This window comes from Argopecten irradians, chromosome 5, assembly GCF_041381155.1.
Source record: "Argopecten irradians isolate NY chromosome 5, Ai_NY, whole genome shotgun sequence".
Classification (NCBI taxonomy): domain Eukaryota; kingdom Metazoa; phylum Mollusca; class Bivalvia; order Pectinida; family Pectinidae; genus Argopecten; species Argopecten irradians.
The window spans coordinates 38,692,889-38,711,896 of record NC_091138.1 but is presented as its reverse complement, the minus strand read 5'-3'; the positions used below and the strand labels follow the sequence as shown (position 1 = coordinate 38,711,896).

Sequence of the window (19,008 nt, the reverse complement as noted above, 5' to 3'; positions counted from 1 at the left end):
TTTATTTAGCATGCTAATGTATGAAAAGTTGTATGCAAGAACAAAATAGTGTGCATTTATTTCTATTTTCTTTTGTTTTATATAATCCGTATCTTCATTTGTAATTTACATGCTCTTCATTAAAATTTCGTTTTGTGAAAGAACTTGTAGTTTTTTTTGTGTAGAACTTGATTCACATGAAAGGAGCGAGGGCTATAAGATACTCCATATTTTAGTTCCAATGAGAACCAAGGGTTTAAAAAAATATTTCCTTGAGAGCACTTGCATGTACAATGTATTGGTATATGTACATTTAGATATATATAAGCACTTAGATGCTTCTTTGGGTGAATATGGAATATATAGGGACATGAACACATTTCAAGTTGAAGTATAACAAAGCTTGGCAGTGAAACAGAGAAGTCTCGTTCTAAATACTGGGATCTAGATACTGTAAACCAATTTTCTTTTGAGGCTACCAATTTTCACAATTTTTGTTTCAAATCAATTTTACAGAGATTGCCGGTCACTGATATCTTTCAACATTATTTAAATAAATAATGATTTGCAGAGATTAACTTTTACGCATGTATAAATATACATTGATCGTGAATTGCAAAAGTAAGTAGGTTTACATCATAATATACAATTCATGTGTCACTTCATTACAAGAAGAACAAAGATTCTATAGTACATGTAATAAAATAACAGTCGAAACATCAAATAATAACAAAATAGATTTATTAAACACAAAGTTTTGACGTTTCTAGATTTAGACTTTGATATGTTATAGCTGGTCCTGCCACCAGAGACTGCTGATGTTGGGACTTTGGAAAGTGTTGAGTATTATCAGGATCTGTGGTAACAGCTGTCTGGTATCCATCATCACCCTGAAAACATTCAAATGTTTATTTGTTAACATAGGTCAGGTCATACCTATCCCTTAAAAGTTGATTCACCTGGAAATGAAGATAACATTTCAAAATTTATGAACATGCACAGTAGAAACTTAAAAGACTGCTAGGGTTTGAGTGTCGATTACTTATATATTCAGAAGGAAAAACAAGATGAAACAGGGTTGTAGTTTTGTCCCATAAACTGCCTGCTATAATAACAAACAGAGACTGTTAGATGTATCATTCTCCTTATCTGAAAGGATATCTGTAATGACTTCCACATGGCTAGAGAGAATGACCCCAACTAAGGCCCTGAAGTGTATTGCAGAGATTGACCCTGTGGGGGTCAATTGGGAGGAAAATTCCTGACCGTTGCCCTGAAGAGGAAAGGGCCTGGCCCCATGGGGTCAAGCTGAAACCCTGGAGAGCAGGAGTTTTCCTTAGCATAACGGTCCTGATGTCCTGATGACCCCCCAGAGGTGAGGAATTAGGGATGAGGAGCATTCAGGGCCACCCAAGGCCACAGAAAGGGACCTTTATTTATTCAACTTGACTGATGTCATACATTGTAATCAGCCCAGCATTGTTAATGTCTAAATCTTCTACACATTCCATTGCTGAAATTCATTATAGATGTAGAGGTCAGTAATTTGTGTATAGTAATCTAGAGTGTATTATTTTTACAAAGGATCATAATCAGAACAGGTATTGGATTCCACGGTGAACTTGTGGGAGTTACATTCCATGGCTGTCCAGTCAGGTGTAGCCATAAATCAGTTGTCTCTGTAGCAGGCTCCTACACAGCCAAGTCTGGAGTTCCCATAAACAAGTCCTCATCTAATTAACACCACCGGTATTGCTAGTGTGTCAAAAAGTTTAAATTCCAGATCTGTTTCCCATCCTGTAGTGGTGTAGCACCCACTGAATAAAGGACATGCTAGGAGAACACATGTACATGTATTTACATTTTACATTTGTGTGTTGACATGCGATTGTCTAATATGACTAATGTCAATCAAACATTATGACAGAGCATGTCTGAAATACTCTGACAAGGCACGTGTATTACATTTAGCCCCACAATGCCTCACACAAATATGGAATGACAATGCTTGTACATGGAATGTACAATTATTACCCAGATGGCACTTATTGCAAAAGACTAATATTGTATATCACTATGCCATTCTATTATACATCTACACAATATTTCTCTGGTATGGCTACAATTTATAAAACAGGCCATTGAATGAGCCCTTTAATCATTATCAAAGTTTAGGTCCAGTTATCTAGCTGATATCAGTTGAAAGATATTGTAGGTAATATGCTGGAGTTCACTATTTACTTTGCATGAGATGATGGAAATTGAAAGAGACATAGGTACCTACATATAGATCTGAAAATGGATGTGAATACCAGTAACCATAGCAACATAACCTTATAGCAGCTAAGCCCAGATAAGACCCCACATGGCTAACAGAGCTAGTCAGCTGTGGGACACCCCCTGTATCTTACCCCCTCCTTCCACTGGCCTTCAAAGCCTTTTCACTTAGCACTATAACTAATGTACATATCTAAATAAAGACTACCCCATTATAGGTCTACACACAAGCTACCAAAGAGAAACTCCAGATTTATCTCAAATAAGTGCCATATGCAGTCCAAGTGTTATGTAAGCCGAGTCTAAGTACTAAAATACATATTATAGACCTAATAGCTTCTCACAGGAAACCAGGACTTGGCTACTATTGGTATGTCACATCCCCATCCTGTAACACACATACGGTAAACAACCTGGCTGTCTCCGCAAAATACATTTAGATTTATTTTTGTCCTTTTGTGATATGAATAATTTTGTTGAAGTTCCATTTAACAGTTTAGATAATTTCTAATGGACAGAGGGATCAATAAGAAGTGAAGGAGTGACTGGGTTACTATTTAATGAGGCCAATGTTTATCTTTGTTTGTATATATCAATTTGAATTTCCCCAGAGGATGGCTCATTCAGTATCATTCCTGACTCCCATTCAAATAGAACTCAGCCTCTCAAACCCAGCTGTTCTAATTTGTGGAAAACTACAATCCAGACTTGAAGGACATGGTGTGACAAATTTCATCCTGACAACATAATTAATAAATCATACTATGAAAGAACCAGTTGGACATCCAAGTCTACCAGAGTGGTCATAGTCTGACTTTTACAAGATATACAACATTACAAGGACAACTGCTGTGTGGTCAGTATGACCTCTACAACACTCAAGGACATCTGTTAGGAGTCATGACTCCCCCCCCTCTGCCTCCCACCCTCTACCAGAACATATGTTGACCCTACCGTGTGTCCAGTCTAATGCCAAGAGTGATGGGGATAAATGCTATCAGGGGTACACCCTAGGAGTCTACAGTAATAACCATGGCTACAAGGACAAAGCTGTGTGGACCAGTCTGACCCTTGTAGTGACATGCCTTGTGTGCAGCTGTCTGCCAAGTCTACTCATACACTAGGGTATGTCAGCATCAATGAGCCTCCAATGTACTCTCTAACTGACTAATTACTCTGTGAAATCTGACACCCAGTAATCTAACACTCAACACACAACTTCTATGTCAATCAACACCACATTTCTCCTTCTTGTCTCTATGAATATTCATCAGCTGTATCTAAATATGACACGCCTACTAAGAAAGATAACGGTGGGAGTAAACTCCTCGAGTCAATGTATAGGTAGGCCTATGTATCGACTGCATCTAATTAAGAAAGCCTACTAAGAAAGATAACTCTGACAGGTAACATGGTCCACATTCCTGGATATCTGTCAACTGACAACTTACTTTATAATATAGTAGCATAACTCGCGTATGTCAACCCCACTTAAATCTAGATTGCATTTGAAATGATATGGAATCAAGTTAACATTAAATCTCCATACAGTTTACATTTTCACTCTAAAATGCAGTGAAATATTCTAATAAAAACAACAATTTTAATAATATATAATGAAAAACTTCCTACCAAATGTGAAAGGATATAAAGGAGAAGGAATGGTCTTTGGTAACTTTGTCCATAGATTATTTGCCTTATTACTTGAATCTTAATAATTATCTACAATTTTCATTAAAATATTTTTGATGGTTTAGAAATTATGACTTTGACAAAAGTAAAACATTTCTCATAAAATTACTTGACTATTGACCTTAAGGTAAGGGTCACAGTGACCTATCTACACTCTACAGTACAATGCAAATCAATTTGAGATGATGAAAGTAGCCTTCAAGTTTTAACAATACAATGAAATATATTTTTAATGAAGATTTTCTTTGATATCCTGAACAATTTTTAGTTTGGGGATACCAAAACTATATAATGTTAATAAAGTAAAATTACTGTTTATAAGTCGAACCTAGATAAAGTAAAATTACTATTGATTCGTCCCACCTTCCAGTGATTGTGGCATCATATTCTAATGTGACATTTTAGATGCCACAATCACTGGAAGGTGGGACTGATTATACTCTGTATACTCTGTATACCTGTATTCAGAAGTTATGTTGCCGATAGTGTGCAAACAAGTGGAAGAAGCAGTAGTTATACCATATGTACCTTTTCATTTAAAAAAAAATGCATAGAAATAAAGATAATTAAAATTATATTCATGCTTCAATAAGATTAATACTGCAATCAAGTTAAAAGTATTTTGCTACAATTTCTTTGCCTATATTGCTGCATAAACAAGACAAGTCAACCTATTTAAAATGCATTCTAGTTTTATTTGTCCCACTTTTTAAAATCAAAATGGAGTCTATTATTAGAAATAATTTTAAATCTTCAAGATGAGAAGTAGGAGATGCTATTATCACTCACCATTAAAATAAAACAGTTTCCCATCCTTATGATAAAATAATTTAAGATGAAATATGAAGTACATTCTACTTTTGGTATCTAATAAAACAGTTTCATTGACTGACATGAAGTCACTCACATATTAACAATAAAAGTGGTCTCCTTGTTACTCACAGAAAGTTGTACAACAGTGATTTTCAAACTAAATAATTTCAGAGGCCTTGACTTGGGAAAAACACCTCATTTTTTCTTCCTTGAGATATACATATACATTTTCAAATATTTTTTTCTTCCATTAGAAAAAGATTTACATAAAATAGTGGAAACAACAGCAACATTTCTCTCTCAAAGAAAACATTTTAGTCCAAAATGCCCATTAAAAGTCACTGTACAATGATTTCTTTTACTTTGAATTTTTCTATTTTTCTTTTTAATTATTTGTCCTGTGACCTTTAATGTAGACTAAGGTTATTTCAGGAAATATTATATAACTTCTTACAGCTATATCTACTAAGTCCTTTTCAGCTAAATTACACATACAGCCAAATTGATCTCACTTACCTTGTTAGTCCATGGCTATCAGGGTACACTGGATACTGTTCTTTTTGTTAATGAGATAAGATACTCCAGGTGAGGAGGTTGTACGTCGCTGTTTTGCTCTGTAACGTTTCTTTATTTTTCTAGATCTTTCATATTTTTCAACAGTTTGACTGGAAAATTAAAGAATAGCAAGTAGTAATAAAAGGTCACAGTTCCAACGAGGTATTACTTGTGAATGCATTGGTCAAAATAAAAATTTTATAATGAAAAATATTCTTTTGGTATGTTGATACCGGTAAATATGATTTTAAAATAAAAATAAACTTTTGAATATCAGAATACACATAGAAGCTATACTGTATAGTGCGATATTTTAGCGGGGCTTTAATTTGAAGATTTGGCGGGTTGGTATGTAGATCGCCAAAATTTTACTCAATATATATTTACGTACAAGAGGCCCAAGGGCCTTAACGGTCACCTGAGTTATATAATATATAATGAAACAAATAAGGAAACAAATTAAAGACATATAAACACTATATGCTAGGTCTTGAAGTTGGTCAGTTATTTATAAATTTGACTTTTTAGACTATGAAGAGTATTTGCTTCCATCACACCTGTGAACTTAGAGGTATTTTTTTAAAATTTTAATCATTTTGACCCTGTTTGGTCCTGCCCCTCTGGTCCCCCAGGGGGTCTTCGAGGACAGATATGGATGTTAAAATGCTATATCTTAGGCTAATAATTCTAATCAAGTTTGACTAATTTCCTACGAAAATTGGGCAAATAATGTTCACAAATATGTTTTTCCTATATAAACTAAAGTAAACTTGACCCCTCCCCAGGGGGTAACGTGAGACCCCAAAGTGATATAATTCACAATTTTAACACCTTAAGACCTTTCCATCTATAATTATTTGATTCTACTATATCCAGAATTTTAGAAGATTTTTAAAGTTTTAGCCTATTTGACCTTTTTTGGCCCTGCCCCTCTGCCCCCAGGGGGTCGGCCTGGACCAATATGGATATGATGTTAAAATGCTATCTCTGGCTAATAATTCTAAACAAGTTTGACTCCTTTCCAATGAAAATTGAGCAAAAAATGCTCATAAATGTGTTTTCCCTATATAAACTATAGTAAAATTGACCCCCTCCCCAGGGGGAAACGCGAGACCCCAGGGTCATATAATTCACAATTTTTGTAAAGGACCTTAAGACCTTTCTATTTATGAAAAGTATTTGATTCTACCATTTCCAGAATTTCAGAAGAAGATTTTTGAAGTTTTAGCCTATTTGACCTTTTTTTAGCCCCGCCCCTCTGCCCCCAGGGGGTCGGCCAGGACCAATGTGGATATGATATTATGATATTAAAATGCTATCCCAGGCTAATAATTCTAACCAAGTTTGACTCGTTTCCAATGAAAATTGAGCAAAAAATGCTCATAAATGTGTTTTCCTTATATAAACTAGAGTAAACTTGAGCCCTCCCCAAGGGGAAATGTGAGACCCCAGGGTCATATAATTCACAATTTTTGTAAAGGACCTAAAGACCTTTCTATTTATGAAAAGTATTTGATTCTACCATTTCCCGAATTTCAGAAGAAGATTTTTGAAGTTTTAGCCTATTTGACCCCTTTTGACCCCGCCCTAAGGCCCCTGGGGGGTCAGTCATAGAATATTTGTTAATAGGATTAAATGGCCATCTTAATCTGATAATTCTGACTACATTTGACTCATTTCCTATTACAAATGACCAAATAATGCGCAAAAATGTGTTTTCTCAATATAAACTATAGTAAACTTAACCCCCTCCCCAAGGGGAAACTAGATACCCCAGGGTCATATAATTCACAATTTTTGTAAAGGACCTTAAGACCATTCTATCTATGAAGAGTATTTGATTCTACCACATCTGTGAGTAAAGAAGAAGATTTTTGAAATTTTACTCAATTTTACCCCTTTTGGCCCCTCCAACAGCCCCCTTGGGGGTGGGGACCATATAATTCACAATTTTGATTGGCCTTATGCCTTAGAAGGTTTTTCTGCAGTTTTGGAGAAGAAGTCGAAAAAGTAAATAGTTTACAGACATACGACGCATGACGGATGACGCACGACGACGGACAAAAGGCGATAGAATAGGTCACTGGAGACTTTGTCTCAGGTGACCTAAAAAGTGAAATATCTTGATTCAAATTCAGATTATGTTCTCTTTACAGCAGATGTCGGTGGTTGTTTCTCCTTTTCAGTCTCCGGCAGAATTTATATAAATACATAATTCACTTCTGGTTCTCATGACATTGATTGATACATGGAAATTGTTAACAGAACAATTTATATGCTGGTTTACTGCATGCCAAATTAAAACCTTAGACTTACAATCAGATCGCCAAATTTGAACTTCCATAATATTAACTTTCAGTGTTCCTGCAAAACCGCCAAATGTTACAACCACGAAGTTTCCCGCTTTATGATATGAATTCATTGAACATCCAAAAATTCTATAAATATTATTTCCTACAAAAGAATCAGGAATGCATTGCCAATTTTTCATCTCTTAAATACTCAAAATTATATTTTTAAGTGTTGAATATCTTACCGAAATGATACGTTGGGTCGTGACATACGTAAACACATTTTAAATGGCATATTAGCAAAGTCCACATCAGTATTAAAGTCAATGCTGGCCTCAGATTCAGCTTGCATATTAATTCCTGCCTTTAGAACTTTGGAATCTAACTTCATAGATCCTTCTACTACAAGTGCACCACTGAAAAAGAAAATTATTGTTATCAATCAAAACATTCCAACAGGGCAAATATATGTCCTTATCTCAAAACAGAGAGATTGAAAATATTTAACAATTATGGTAAAATATGATGCAGTGAACTATTGTTTGATGTGACGAATCTATTCCTAAATTTGTATAAAGGTACAATCCCCGTAGAACCAGCGAAAATTCTACTAAAGATTCCAATGTGTTTCACAAGCGCAATGCAAGAGTAGACATCTGGACATTCATACTTAAGCTTGTGAATTGCCACTTTTTCCTCAACTTAATACCAGTTTTGCCAAAACTAATCCATGTTTTCTCTGCACCACTGACAAGTTTGAATGAATATAATATGTTTTAGACAAATATTCTGTCATTATTATATTAAAACACCCAGAAAATATTTTTTTTTTTATTGAAGATGAACAGCACATTAATATTGTCAGAAATTAAATATTTTTCTCAACAGTTATTTTTGTTTGTCAGGATGACTGACAGCAACATTATAAAACACAAATTTTGCATTTAAAAAAAAAAAGTGCATCAAATAGACCCAAGCAGAACAATGACCTTAGGACATCACCCTGACAAACTCAATGTTTGTACAATTGTGATAGTGAGGTTATAACAATATTAATTTTGAATCAATGTTTCTAAAAATGCACACACAGAGTTCATAAACAAAATATTGACCTGCATGTGACCAAGTAATTGGCAATGTGAATAATGGGAAATTATAGAAGAGTTAATAATGGTTATATAAAATATCTTTTTGACCACCTATGACAAGTTTGGATATCAAGATAGAACAATGTTTTGGTCTAGATTCTCGTGTTCTGAACCTGTGTATAAGGTGGCAAGAGCTAAGGAGTTATTGCAATTGAGGTTTTGTGAGGAAAACTAATTTAATTTGTATAAGTTTATCTTCTATAAGAAGTTAAATATGGTAATTAAAAGATATACCATTTTTCTGAAGAAAATATATCTATCTTTCAACTTAAATTGAAAGATTAGTAGTAGAATGTTAAACACTGTAGCTACAAGGAGTGTATAGTGTGTGTTGTCTCATGGTCTCAGGTCTATGAAGAAATCTTACCTGTTTTTGATTAAAGAGTTGGAGGTTTTGTACCATAGACTGATACTGACACTGCCAGACATATCTATGGAGGCCACACCTAGAATCTCCAGGTCCACTACCAGGCCGTTGGATAGATGGAACTTCTGAGCATGGTCTTGTAACAAAAGATTTGCCTTGACAATGAAAAGACAAAAAATAAAGAATCAGCAACCTGGATGTAAATGAAATTGCATAATTGTGTGACTTTCCTTTTATAAGCATTATGTAAGACAAAATGATATGGTATGGTACTTTGCACATTGACAAAAAATACAGGTACCTTTAAATAATTTAAGTTATATTTAATATTTTTCATTAATGTACATCTTAAGAAAAGCTGTCTCACTTGTAAAGCAGACACAGGATCAGAAGGTGCATTCCACACAGCAGACATGAGTTCACCAGACCCTCTAAAGAATTCTACAGAAGGCAGTAATACATCCATTAGTGTTAGTGTCATTCCTGCTGTAGCTTCTGCATCCTCAGCTCCCTCTTCAGCTTCTCCAATCAGGGCAGCTAGGCCCTCGGCATAGAGTCCAAACTATACACAACAAATACAGAAATATCATCAATCAGGACACAAGACAATATTAATGGCAAATACACAATACCGTATTCGATCCCATAAGCGCCCATGTCCCTATAAGCACCCCTCCCCCTTTTTGAAGCCTCGATTTCAATGCCCAGGCTTAAATCAAACTACACAAAACTGTATAGATTTTTAAAATATAAAATTTCGTCTTATTACTACCACATTTTACTTCGTCTTATTACTACCACAATTTAGTTTTTTCAAATTTTTAAACACCCTGGGCGTTTATTGGGTCGAATACGGTAATCAAACTGGCCACAACAGTCATAACAGAAAACTACACTTAATAGGTAATGCTTTAAAGTTTTACATTATCAAGATCTTTGAAAAAGCAAAAATAACAAAGACAAATACTTTCACTTTAAAACATCCTGGCTATGTAAGTTAAGACTTACAGTGAGGAGAGGTTGTTTGGTGTATTTACTGGCCATATCCACCACCATAGCACTTCTCTTCATTACTCCAGCCAAGTTGTTCTCCTGGTACAGACCATAGGAACTGTTCATCTCTCTTGTGGCTACATACAACACATGTTAAAATATAGATGAAGAATATACAAATGATTTTAAATTTAAGAAAATTGGAAAGATCTTTCACTGGATAATACTGAGAAATAGTTCAAATCTGGCTTATTTTAGCACTTGTTGAAGATCTTCAAATTGAGATGTATCAAATTTTCTACCTATACCTATATAATTGAAATTTGTTTAACTCAAAGACCCTGTTCCAGTTGAAGTATTTGATGGTTCCAAATAAAATGTTTACTTTATATTCGAGTAACCTATCTCCAATAATTGAAGAGTTACCATTATCCCAATGACTTCTAGTGTGACTGTTTATGTATTCTTCTAAAAATTAATGATGTTACCAAGAAAATGTAAATAAATGGTTGACAAAATTTGCCATGAAAACATCACGAGAATACTTACCCATGAGATAGCTGCTAAACGCACTTGATTTTCCTTTTTGTGCAAATAACATATAATTGTTCATACGAGAATCTGAAAGGATTTGTTTATACATTGTCCTGAAACAGAAGAGGATACTAATGTTAATAATCTAGATACTGAAAATCACTTTGATTTCACTGATTCTTTACTGTAATTCATTGATTTCCTCACATTTACTAGACAAATTGGATGGATACAGTTGGGCGCTTCATAAAGTGATTTAAAAAAATACAAGAAGTATAACTTGTTTCACAATCGATGTAAATTACATAATTTTCCAGTTTTACAAGCTTTTGAGAGATGTAGTACCTTAGTCTGGATACTTGCCTTATTTCACTGTCACTTTCTGCTAGATCCAGAAGTCTCTTGATGATGTATGTGGACGTCTCATGATTCTTCTGATCGCCAACAGCAGACAACATGATGTTCCTCACGTCACCAATGGATGGCTGGTTTTTCAGTAGAGCCTCAGCAGCAGCTATACGTACACTGCTGTCAAATGGCTTGACGTTTTGGTGAAATATCCGACTTAGAGCTGCCTTATGCTGTAAAACACACAAGGTTTCAACCTGTTAAATCTATTCATAGATAACTTCAAGCATAAAGAACTCAAAAGTAGGACATTGATACTTAAGGTTTGAAAATAGGAGGGTTCACAGGATTAGGAAATACAGAATTTGGACTAGGAAGATTGTTCTGAGGAGAGAGTATGCATAGAAAACAAAGTGCCCATTCTACATATTATGTAATATTCCAATATTTGTGCAAATAAGTTGAAAACTTAATGCAATAAACAATTTGAATTTGTTTTCAGCCTTAACAGTGAAAATACAGATAGAAATAGGTAATTATTAGATAATGAAGAAATCTTACATTACTGGTAAGAGAGCCAGGTGAAAATCTCCTTAAAGCCTGTATAGCACTGATGGAAATCATAGGATTACTGGAAGACTCTGCAACAGCAATCAATCCAGCCAAAATCACTGAGTCCTGAATTCCCCATTGATCTCACATATCTCAGCTTGCAGTTATCATTTTCACAAGACTTAAGGTTGTCTCTAACAGCTTTTACATAATCTGCAAACAACCTGTAAAATAAACAGTTTAAAGAAAGATAATTACAATATTTGTCACAAGTTTTATGATTAATATAAATATGATAACAGAAAAAATAAGTAGAACTTAAATTTTGACATTGTACATGATCATATGAGGTTCACTGCTTGGTAATAATTTTCTTTGAACCAAAACCGTCTACTTACATATCTAAGGTTTGCTTAAAGATATCACTGGTCTTCTTGGACAGTTAAAACATTGTAACTTTTTTTATTTACCTGGTTGCCACAGCTGACAGTATCCTGACAGTATGTATGTACCATTGCACCGAGGGCTAGTACAATAGACTCCTGTAATCTCTCAGTGGGAAGGGGCTGGGCCATCAGGTTCTACAAAGGAAAGACAAAATCAAAACCTTTAACAGTAAAACATTTATTACAAATGCCTCGGGGAACAAGAAAACTACTTTGTTATAAGTGTAATTTGTTATACATGTAGCATCCTTGCCAGGGAAGCAAATGTACTATGATATGAACATATTTGTTATAAGTATGTTCGTTATAACCATGCTTTATTGCACCTACTGGTAAAAAGCTGTCAGCCACTAAAGTGGGTCTTAGAAGTTGTAACATTACATAGTTGAGGGGAACAGCACAGAAAAACAAAATGTTGTATAGCAGAGAACAAAATTACAATTATACCAGTAATTAGAGACCAGATGAGGAAAAAACTGTCAGCTTGTCTAAAACATTTTGCATTTAAACTTTTGGCTTCATAAATATGATCAATGCAACAAGAGACAATTTTTCGAAATCTGATTTTTTTTGCAAAGACCAATACACTGTATCGTTTTTGTGCAATGGTCTGATTGAATCGCCTACCAAGAAGTACTGTAGGACATCAATGTCGGGGTGTGTGGTGTATGCCAGAGCTAACAGTACTCTTTCCTGATACTCTGTGGCACCCTCTGTAGAGAAGGACACTAAATCCATCAAGGCCTTGAAAGAGTCTGGGGTCTGAGCGGCAACGGCAACATCAATAAGCTGAGGACTATAACCAAACAATATACCATTAACACAAATTAATACCATATCATCTGACTTATGTTTTAAGCAAATCTGGGAGAATTTGGATTTGGTTTTTATCCAATCACAGGTGACTTAGAGGCAAGTCTCTTTGTTGTAGCTACCTTCATTTACAACAATGAATATAGTGAGTGCTTCAGATAATTTTTGGAGGGGTGGGTAATTGTACTTGCACTTTTGAAAAGGGAGGGGTACAACTCTGAGTTTAGTTTGAACCTAAAAGTTAACATAAATATGTCGGGGAAAAAGTTAGTGGTTACAGTATAAAGTAATTGATGACAAGCTAGCAATTGTGCAAATATCTTTCCGAAACAAGAACACAGTTAATGCATACTCTTGATCAGGACTTGAATTCTTATGATTTTACAAAACTTCTTCTGATTTTATTACTGGATGTTAGCGCTCACAACAATTGGATTGCATAAATGGCGTAATGCAACTATTGTTAGAGGTAATTATTACACGTTCATACAATTTTGATGGTATTTTACACATGTTCTTAACTGGAGCACAATATAGTGGAGGTATTTTATTTTGAGAATAGGGTAAAACAGCATACTCATCAGTGATGACCAAAACAACACAGACAAGTTAATTTCTAAACTGCCTTAGAAATCCTTGTTGTCATGGATAGAATACACTAAGAAAGAACTACTCCTTGAACCATTTCATGATCTTCAATGACATTGCATGAGGAAAGGAATTCATATATCATTCAAGACTGTCATGGAAGCAGCAATTTGACAAAGCAAACTTCAATATATTGATATGCTGAATACTGTTTCAATGAATAAAAAAATATATATATGTTATATGTCATTTACAACATGTATATCTCATAGAAAATGAACAAAACCTTACACCACATAGTAGCTGTCACTACTGGTGAGTACTTCTTCAATGGTATGCTTCCCAATCCCTCTAAAGGATCGCAGTAACCTGAGAAACGCTCGGCCTGACTCAGCTGTCGATAACTTTTCACTGGTAATTGAATCTTTAGCCTTCTGTAGGACATCAATTGGCTGAAATGGATAAAAGTCTGCATTGTCATTTTGTAAATTCATTCATATTAGTTTTTTTTTGTAAAATCATCACCAGTCCTGGACAATCGTAGCTTATAATCAATTTATTTCACTTGCATCAATAACATTATGCCTCCAGGACGTAGATGGGTGTAGGTACAGATACACAATATTTAGGAAAATTATAAATGAAATCTTATTAATTCCAGTTGTAGCAGAAGCTTGGTATTAGAGTGATAAGTCATTGTTACTTACCTTTTCACAATTTTCAACACAACTCTGTATTTCGGAGCCACTCCCAATCAGCATTGGGGTAAATTTTTGTCTTGTACCAGCTGCAGCTAAAAATAAAAGAAACTTTAAGGATGAAAGAAACAGAGGCATTTTGTCTACATATATTTGATTTCAGTAATTATCACATCTTATCCAAAGCCTGTCTTTTCTTTGTTCCTTTTCATATACTAATAAGATCAATTTATAATAAAAATTGACTTTTTCCTCATTTATCAAAATGTTCATTTATTATCATACTGATATAAAATTTGCTTTAGTTATTGCTGCTAAGCACTACCTTTATTAATGCCCTCAATTGCCTCCTCTACAGTATTGCCTGACATTGTCTTTGATCCTCCAGTACTACTCAACAGATTCAACTTTTGTCTGAAAGTAATGTTAAAGATGAATGAAAAGCCATGACATTCAATTCACTTTTATCTAAAATATCTCCTCCATGATGTGTTACAAAAAAGTATCAGTAGTAAATAAACATAAGTACAGGAGCAAAAAATCATCTGTCATATTTTTCAAACCTTTGTATAAAACAGAATATATTATTTTGTCAAACAAATACTGTAATCCAACTTTCTTTTGTGTGTGATTTACTTTCGTGATTTTCTTCATAAACTATAACAATTTTTACTTTGATAATACTGATAGAAATTTTAATTTAGTTTTTAAAAGCTGTGAAATTAATCTCAGTGAACTTTATTTGAAACTGAAAATCGTGAAATTAAATAGCCATGAAAGAAAGTCAGTTTACAGTATAGTGAATATCATTTATTCAAAAGAACTTTCACTAGTTTAATAATGGCTTGATAATATACAGTGTTAAATACTTACGTGGCAGTAACCACTGTAGAAACACCTGGTTTGGCATTGAGAACTACAATATGTCTCTCTGTCCCCGACACACTGCCAATAACACCGTCTCCAAGCTGATACTTGGCTACTGATGACGATGTTACAGTCACACCAAACATCTGCAGTGGAGAAGACAATATTTAAATGAGGTGTAATTCACAAAAAAAATAATAAGATGCAAGTCATGAAAAAGATATAAGTTGATCTTTACATTATCTTTAATATTTGATTTTAACAATATTAGCTCACAAGTGCAACTTTTACCTGAAAACATGTGTTGTACATTTTTATTTGATAAACTATGAACTGAAATGCCATCTTACCTTGCTGGGATTACTAAACTGCCCAGCAATCTCCAGATTTTTACAGTTGTTTTTTGTCTTTGTGACAGAATTCCCAGACACCATATAGGTGGTATCACAAACACCAGACACATCAACCTGTACAATACAAAGCAACCTGTATCACTACCAATCGGTTTAATACAAAATAACACTTTTTCCAAAAAGACACAATAAAAGTAAACATTGCATTCAAGATCATTGTCAATTGAAAAAATAAATGTTGGACATTTATTACTTCAGCCTAAGGATACATTTTTTTTCATTTCAGGAAGGGAGATAACTTTTGAAAGATTTTATACACTTTACTCTTTCCATTCATGAATGTTTCACACACAAACAAATATCTAAGTTGTTGACTACAACGGTATGTTATCAGACTTAATTGTATTGTATATCTTTCGGAAATTTAAATAAAACTTCAGAAAATTCTTACCTCCTCTCTTTCCTCATCTGCATCTCTAAGTTGGAACAGGGATATGACGCCCTTTTTCAGGTTAGAACAGAAGATCGAGTCAGAATCTGCTCCATAGATAGTTCCTACGACACCTGTCCCTGTGTTCAGTTCAAAGTAGACAGGATACCTCAAGAGAACCACCAAGTTCCTCTCTAGTCCTGACCTTGATGCACTAGATACAGATGCCTTTGTGATCTGTAAATAGAGGTTTTTGATTTTAAACAAAATATTTATAAATACATGAACAAGTATGAGAGTTTTCTGTAAGATGTGCTATAATTTTTTTAAATTTAATTTTATGTCTATTCTGTATTCGCATATTACTGAGTTATCTGCCCTTGTGGGTAGGTATTAATGAGTATTAATGTGATGCCATGTGTATGCTAGCATAACGTCATAGTTTTTCGGAGAAAACAATGTGATTTTGGCTCACAAAATAATGATGTAACAATCGATATACCAGCAAGGGAGCTAATTCTGTAATATGCAAAGACGGAATAACAGATGAGGAGAAAATGTTGTAGTCAGACCATCGGACATCTGAACACTAGTCAGATGCTTATTAACTACCATTTGTGTTTCCTAATCACTGTTGGTACCTCAATAATCAATCTTTTGCAATATCAATACTCTTTTATTACACATTTGAATATTCAATACATGTTTGAAAGTGTGTGTTTCTCATATCTATTTATGTGGATGAGATCACAATACCTGAAGCCTCAGGAGCTGAGTTTCACTGGCGTGAAATATAGGAGTAACTTCTAGCTCTGCAGTCAACCGAAATCCAACATCTTTCTGTGTCTGCTTCACCTTAGGCGTATTCAACTCATTGAAGTATATAGTTGTTTCATAGGAATACTTGTAAGTCTTTCCATTCTCAAGTGATAAGGAAAAACCTGCAAAGACAATATCATAACTTTACAATACTAAAACTCTAAATTTAAAGACTTGGTGAATTATTTAAAATTAAAGTAAGTCCATTGACAATAAGTCAAAAAATGAAATGTAACTATTAATACCAAGGACAACAATCAATAAAGATAGAATTATAAGGAATAGATTCTCTATATGTCAGTTTCGTCAGTTTAATCAAAACAACTAGACTCAAAACCCCACTAATGACTAATAAATAAGGTTAAGGAGTATTCTATAATTAGCAAATTACAGTTATCTCCTCTTGTGGGTACGAATTACATCATTTATTTGCAGGCGTAGTTATAATATCATCATATTTGAGAGAAAACCATGAAATATTCAAATAACTTATTTCTACATATAATACAAACCAATGATATAATTTCAAAGCAATCAATACATTCCCACTGTTATATATAAGGAAGAAATATTCACATGGAAAATAAAAAACATATTAGATGATCTAATTATATGGAAAAGGAAATTAATGGATAATGAAAACAAAAGTCTGAAATGATATCCTGATTTAGTGGGAATTAGGATATGAGATATATATATACACATGTATTGTAAACCATGCATGGTCATTTTTCCAAAGTAGTTTTATGTCTGTTTCATACTAAATTTATATCATTAAAGAACTTAATGATGTCATTATGATTACTTTGTCATGGCTATAATTATTAATATGCCAATAATACCAGGTCTACTTTTCAAATATATATCTAATAAGCCCTGTAAAAAGGATAAATTCCCATATTAGGTATCACATTTTTATGATATAATATTTTAAATTATTGCCATTATGTTTGGTTCCTAATCAGCTTTCAATGAATAAAAAAATTAAAACTAAATTTAAGTTAATTTAATTAAAGTGAATAGTCGGGCAAAGAAAACCAGTCTAATTTTATGCGTTCATTGGCCTTCCAAAAGTTCTCACATATTAATACAACGGTCAAGTTCTGCTTAGTTTCCCAGTTCTGACCATTAAAGTAAAGAAAAGTTGAAAGCATCGAAAGCGAGGCTGTGTGGAAATGTAACCTCGGACATAGTGAGCCGGGAGGACGTTTTAGAATTCCCATACTTTAAATTAATTTCTTCGTACGCAGACAGATTTTGATGAGAGATTTTATTTTTTCATTTCATAAGAAATTATACTGGATACATTCACACCATTTTTACCGACTTTAGCCATTCTTGCCCGACTGTTCATTTTAATAAAAATAAAGGTCAAATAATTGTGAGTAAAAGGATAAAAACCTAACTAAAAAATTAATTAATTAGGCTTACAATGTAATGTAAGTCTCTGAAACTTTATATTAAGCTCAATTTGTAATATCTAGTTAATTTTAATATGGCAATGAATATAATACGGAAATAACTTGAATGTAGAAAAAAATATGTGATTGTAAGCATACGTAAAATACTTCTTTTACAACACTTTTATTTATTAGTACTAAAAATATATGCTGTATGAAAGCTATCTTATACTTCTTCAAATACATGTACATGTATATCTAAATATTATCATCTTTTAAGTAATTTACATTTTGTATTTCTGTAATGTGGAGACAGCCAGAACCCACCAGTTAATGGTGGTATACATCTGTTGTTTTGATAGTGTGGGGAGGTGCATTCCACGTCACCATCCGGTGGAAGTAGAACATGCTGCACATCGGCCTCAGTGTTCTCTACCCTTATCTAAATCCTGGTTATAGTAGAAACTAATTAAAATCATATTAATACAACACTTACTTTGATTAGCCAACAACACCAGAACCAAAAGTAACTTTACATCAACTGTTGTTCCCCACATCACCATGATTCTGATGATATAAAACTTCTCTATACACTAGGGAAATTTAGCCGGCAAGAGGCTGTATGTATGACCCCAAAGTCCACACATTGGGAGAGCAAAGTTCAAAATATACTGTGCAAGTACAGAGCTGTCATTTGATGAGTGGCTGGCTCATTGATGAAGGCTTGTGCATCTATAAGCCACGTATACTCTAATGCGTCAACCCTTATCTGGGTTTATACCTCTTTCTGTTTTGACAAGAGATAATAAGACGGACATCGGGCTAATATCCTGTAACCAGATTTGGCGTTGAACCCCATACTGGGCACTTGATGATTTGTACAAAGGGAGTTGATAAGGGCAATGCCTAATAGGCCTAGATTTTAGAAGATTATTATTCTAATCTTAATGCAGGAAATATGCATAAATAAACAACGTGTTAATCAATAAGAATAGATAACATTCAACCAGATTACCATGTAAATTTTAGCAGGTCTGGACTGGGA

General features: G+C 33.9%; 1 protein-coding gene across 1 annotated transcript; it reads right to left on the bottom strand.

Annotated features, from left to right (window-relative positions):
- Positions 1–703: 703 nt before the first annotated feature.
- LOC138323788 (microsomal triglyceride transfer protein large subunit-like) lies at positions 704–18,862 on the bottom strand. Its single transcript, XM_069268633.1, is given in 20 exon segments — positions 704–869; positions 5,278–5,426; positions 7,853–8,023; positions 9,123–9,277; positions 9,490–9,684; positions 10,131–10,252; positions 10,665–10,762; positions 11,013–11,230; positions 11,559–11,658; positions 11,660–11,768; positions 12,016–12,130; positions 12,623–12,791; positions 13,688–13,848; positions 14,104–14,189; positions 14,420–14,508; positions 14,968–15,107; positions 15,312–15,428; positions 15,766–15,981; positions 16,501–16,685; positions 18,460–18,862. Coding segments are annotated over 19 exon segments (2,658 nt in total). The 5' UTR covers positions 18,527–18,862; the 3' UTR covers positions 704–869; positions 5,278–5,281.
- Positions 18,863–19,008: the final 146 nt, after the last annotated feature.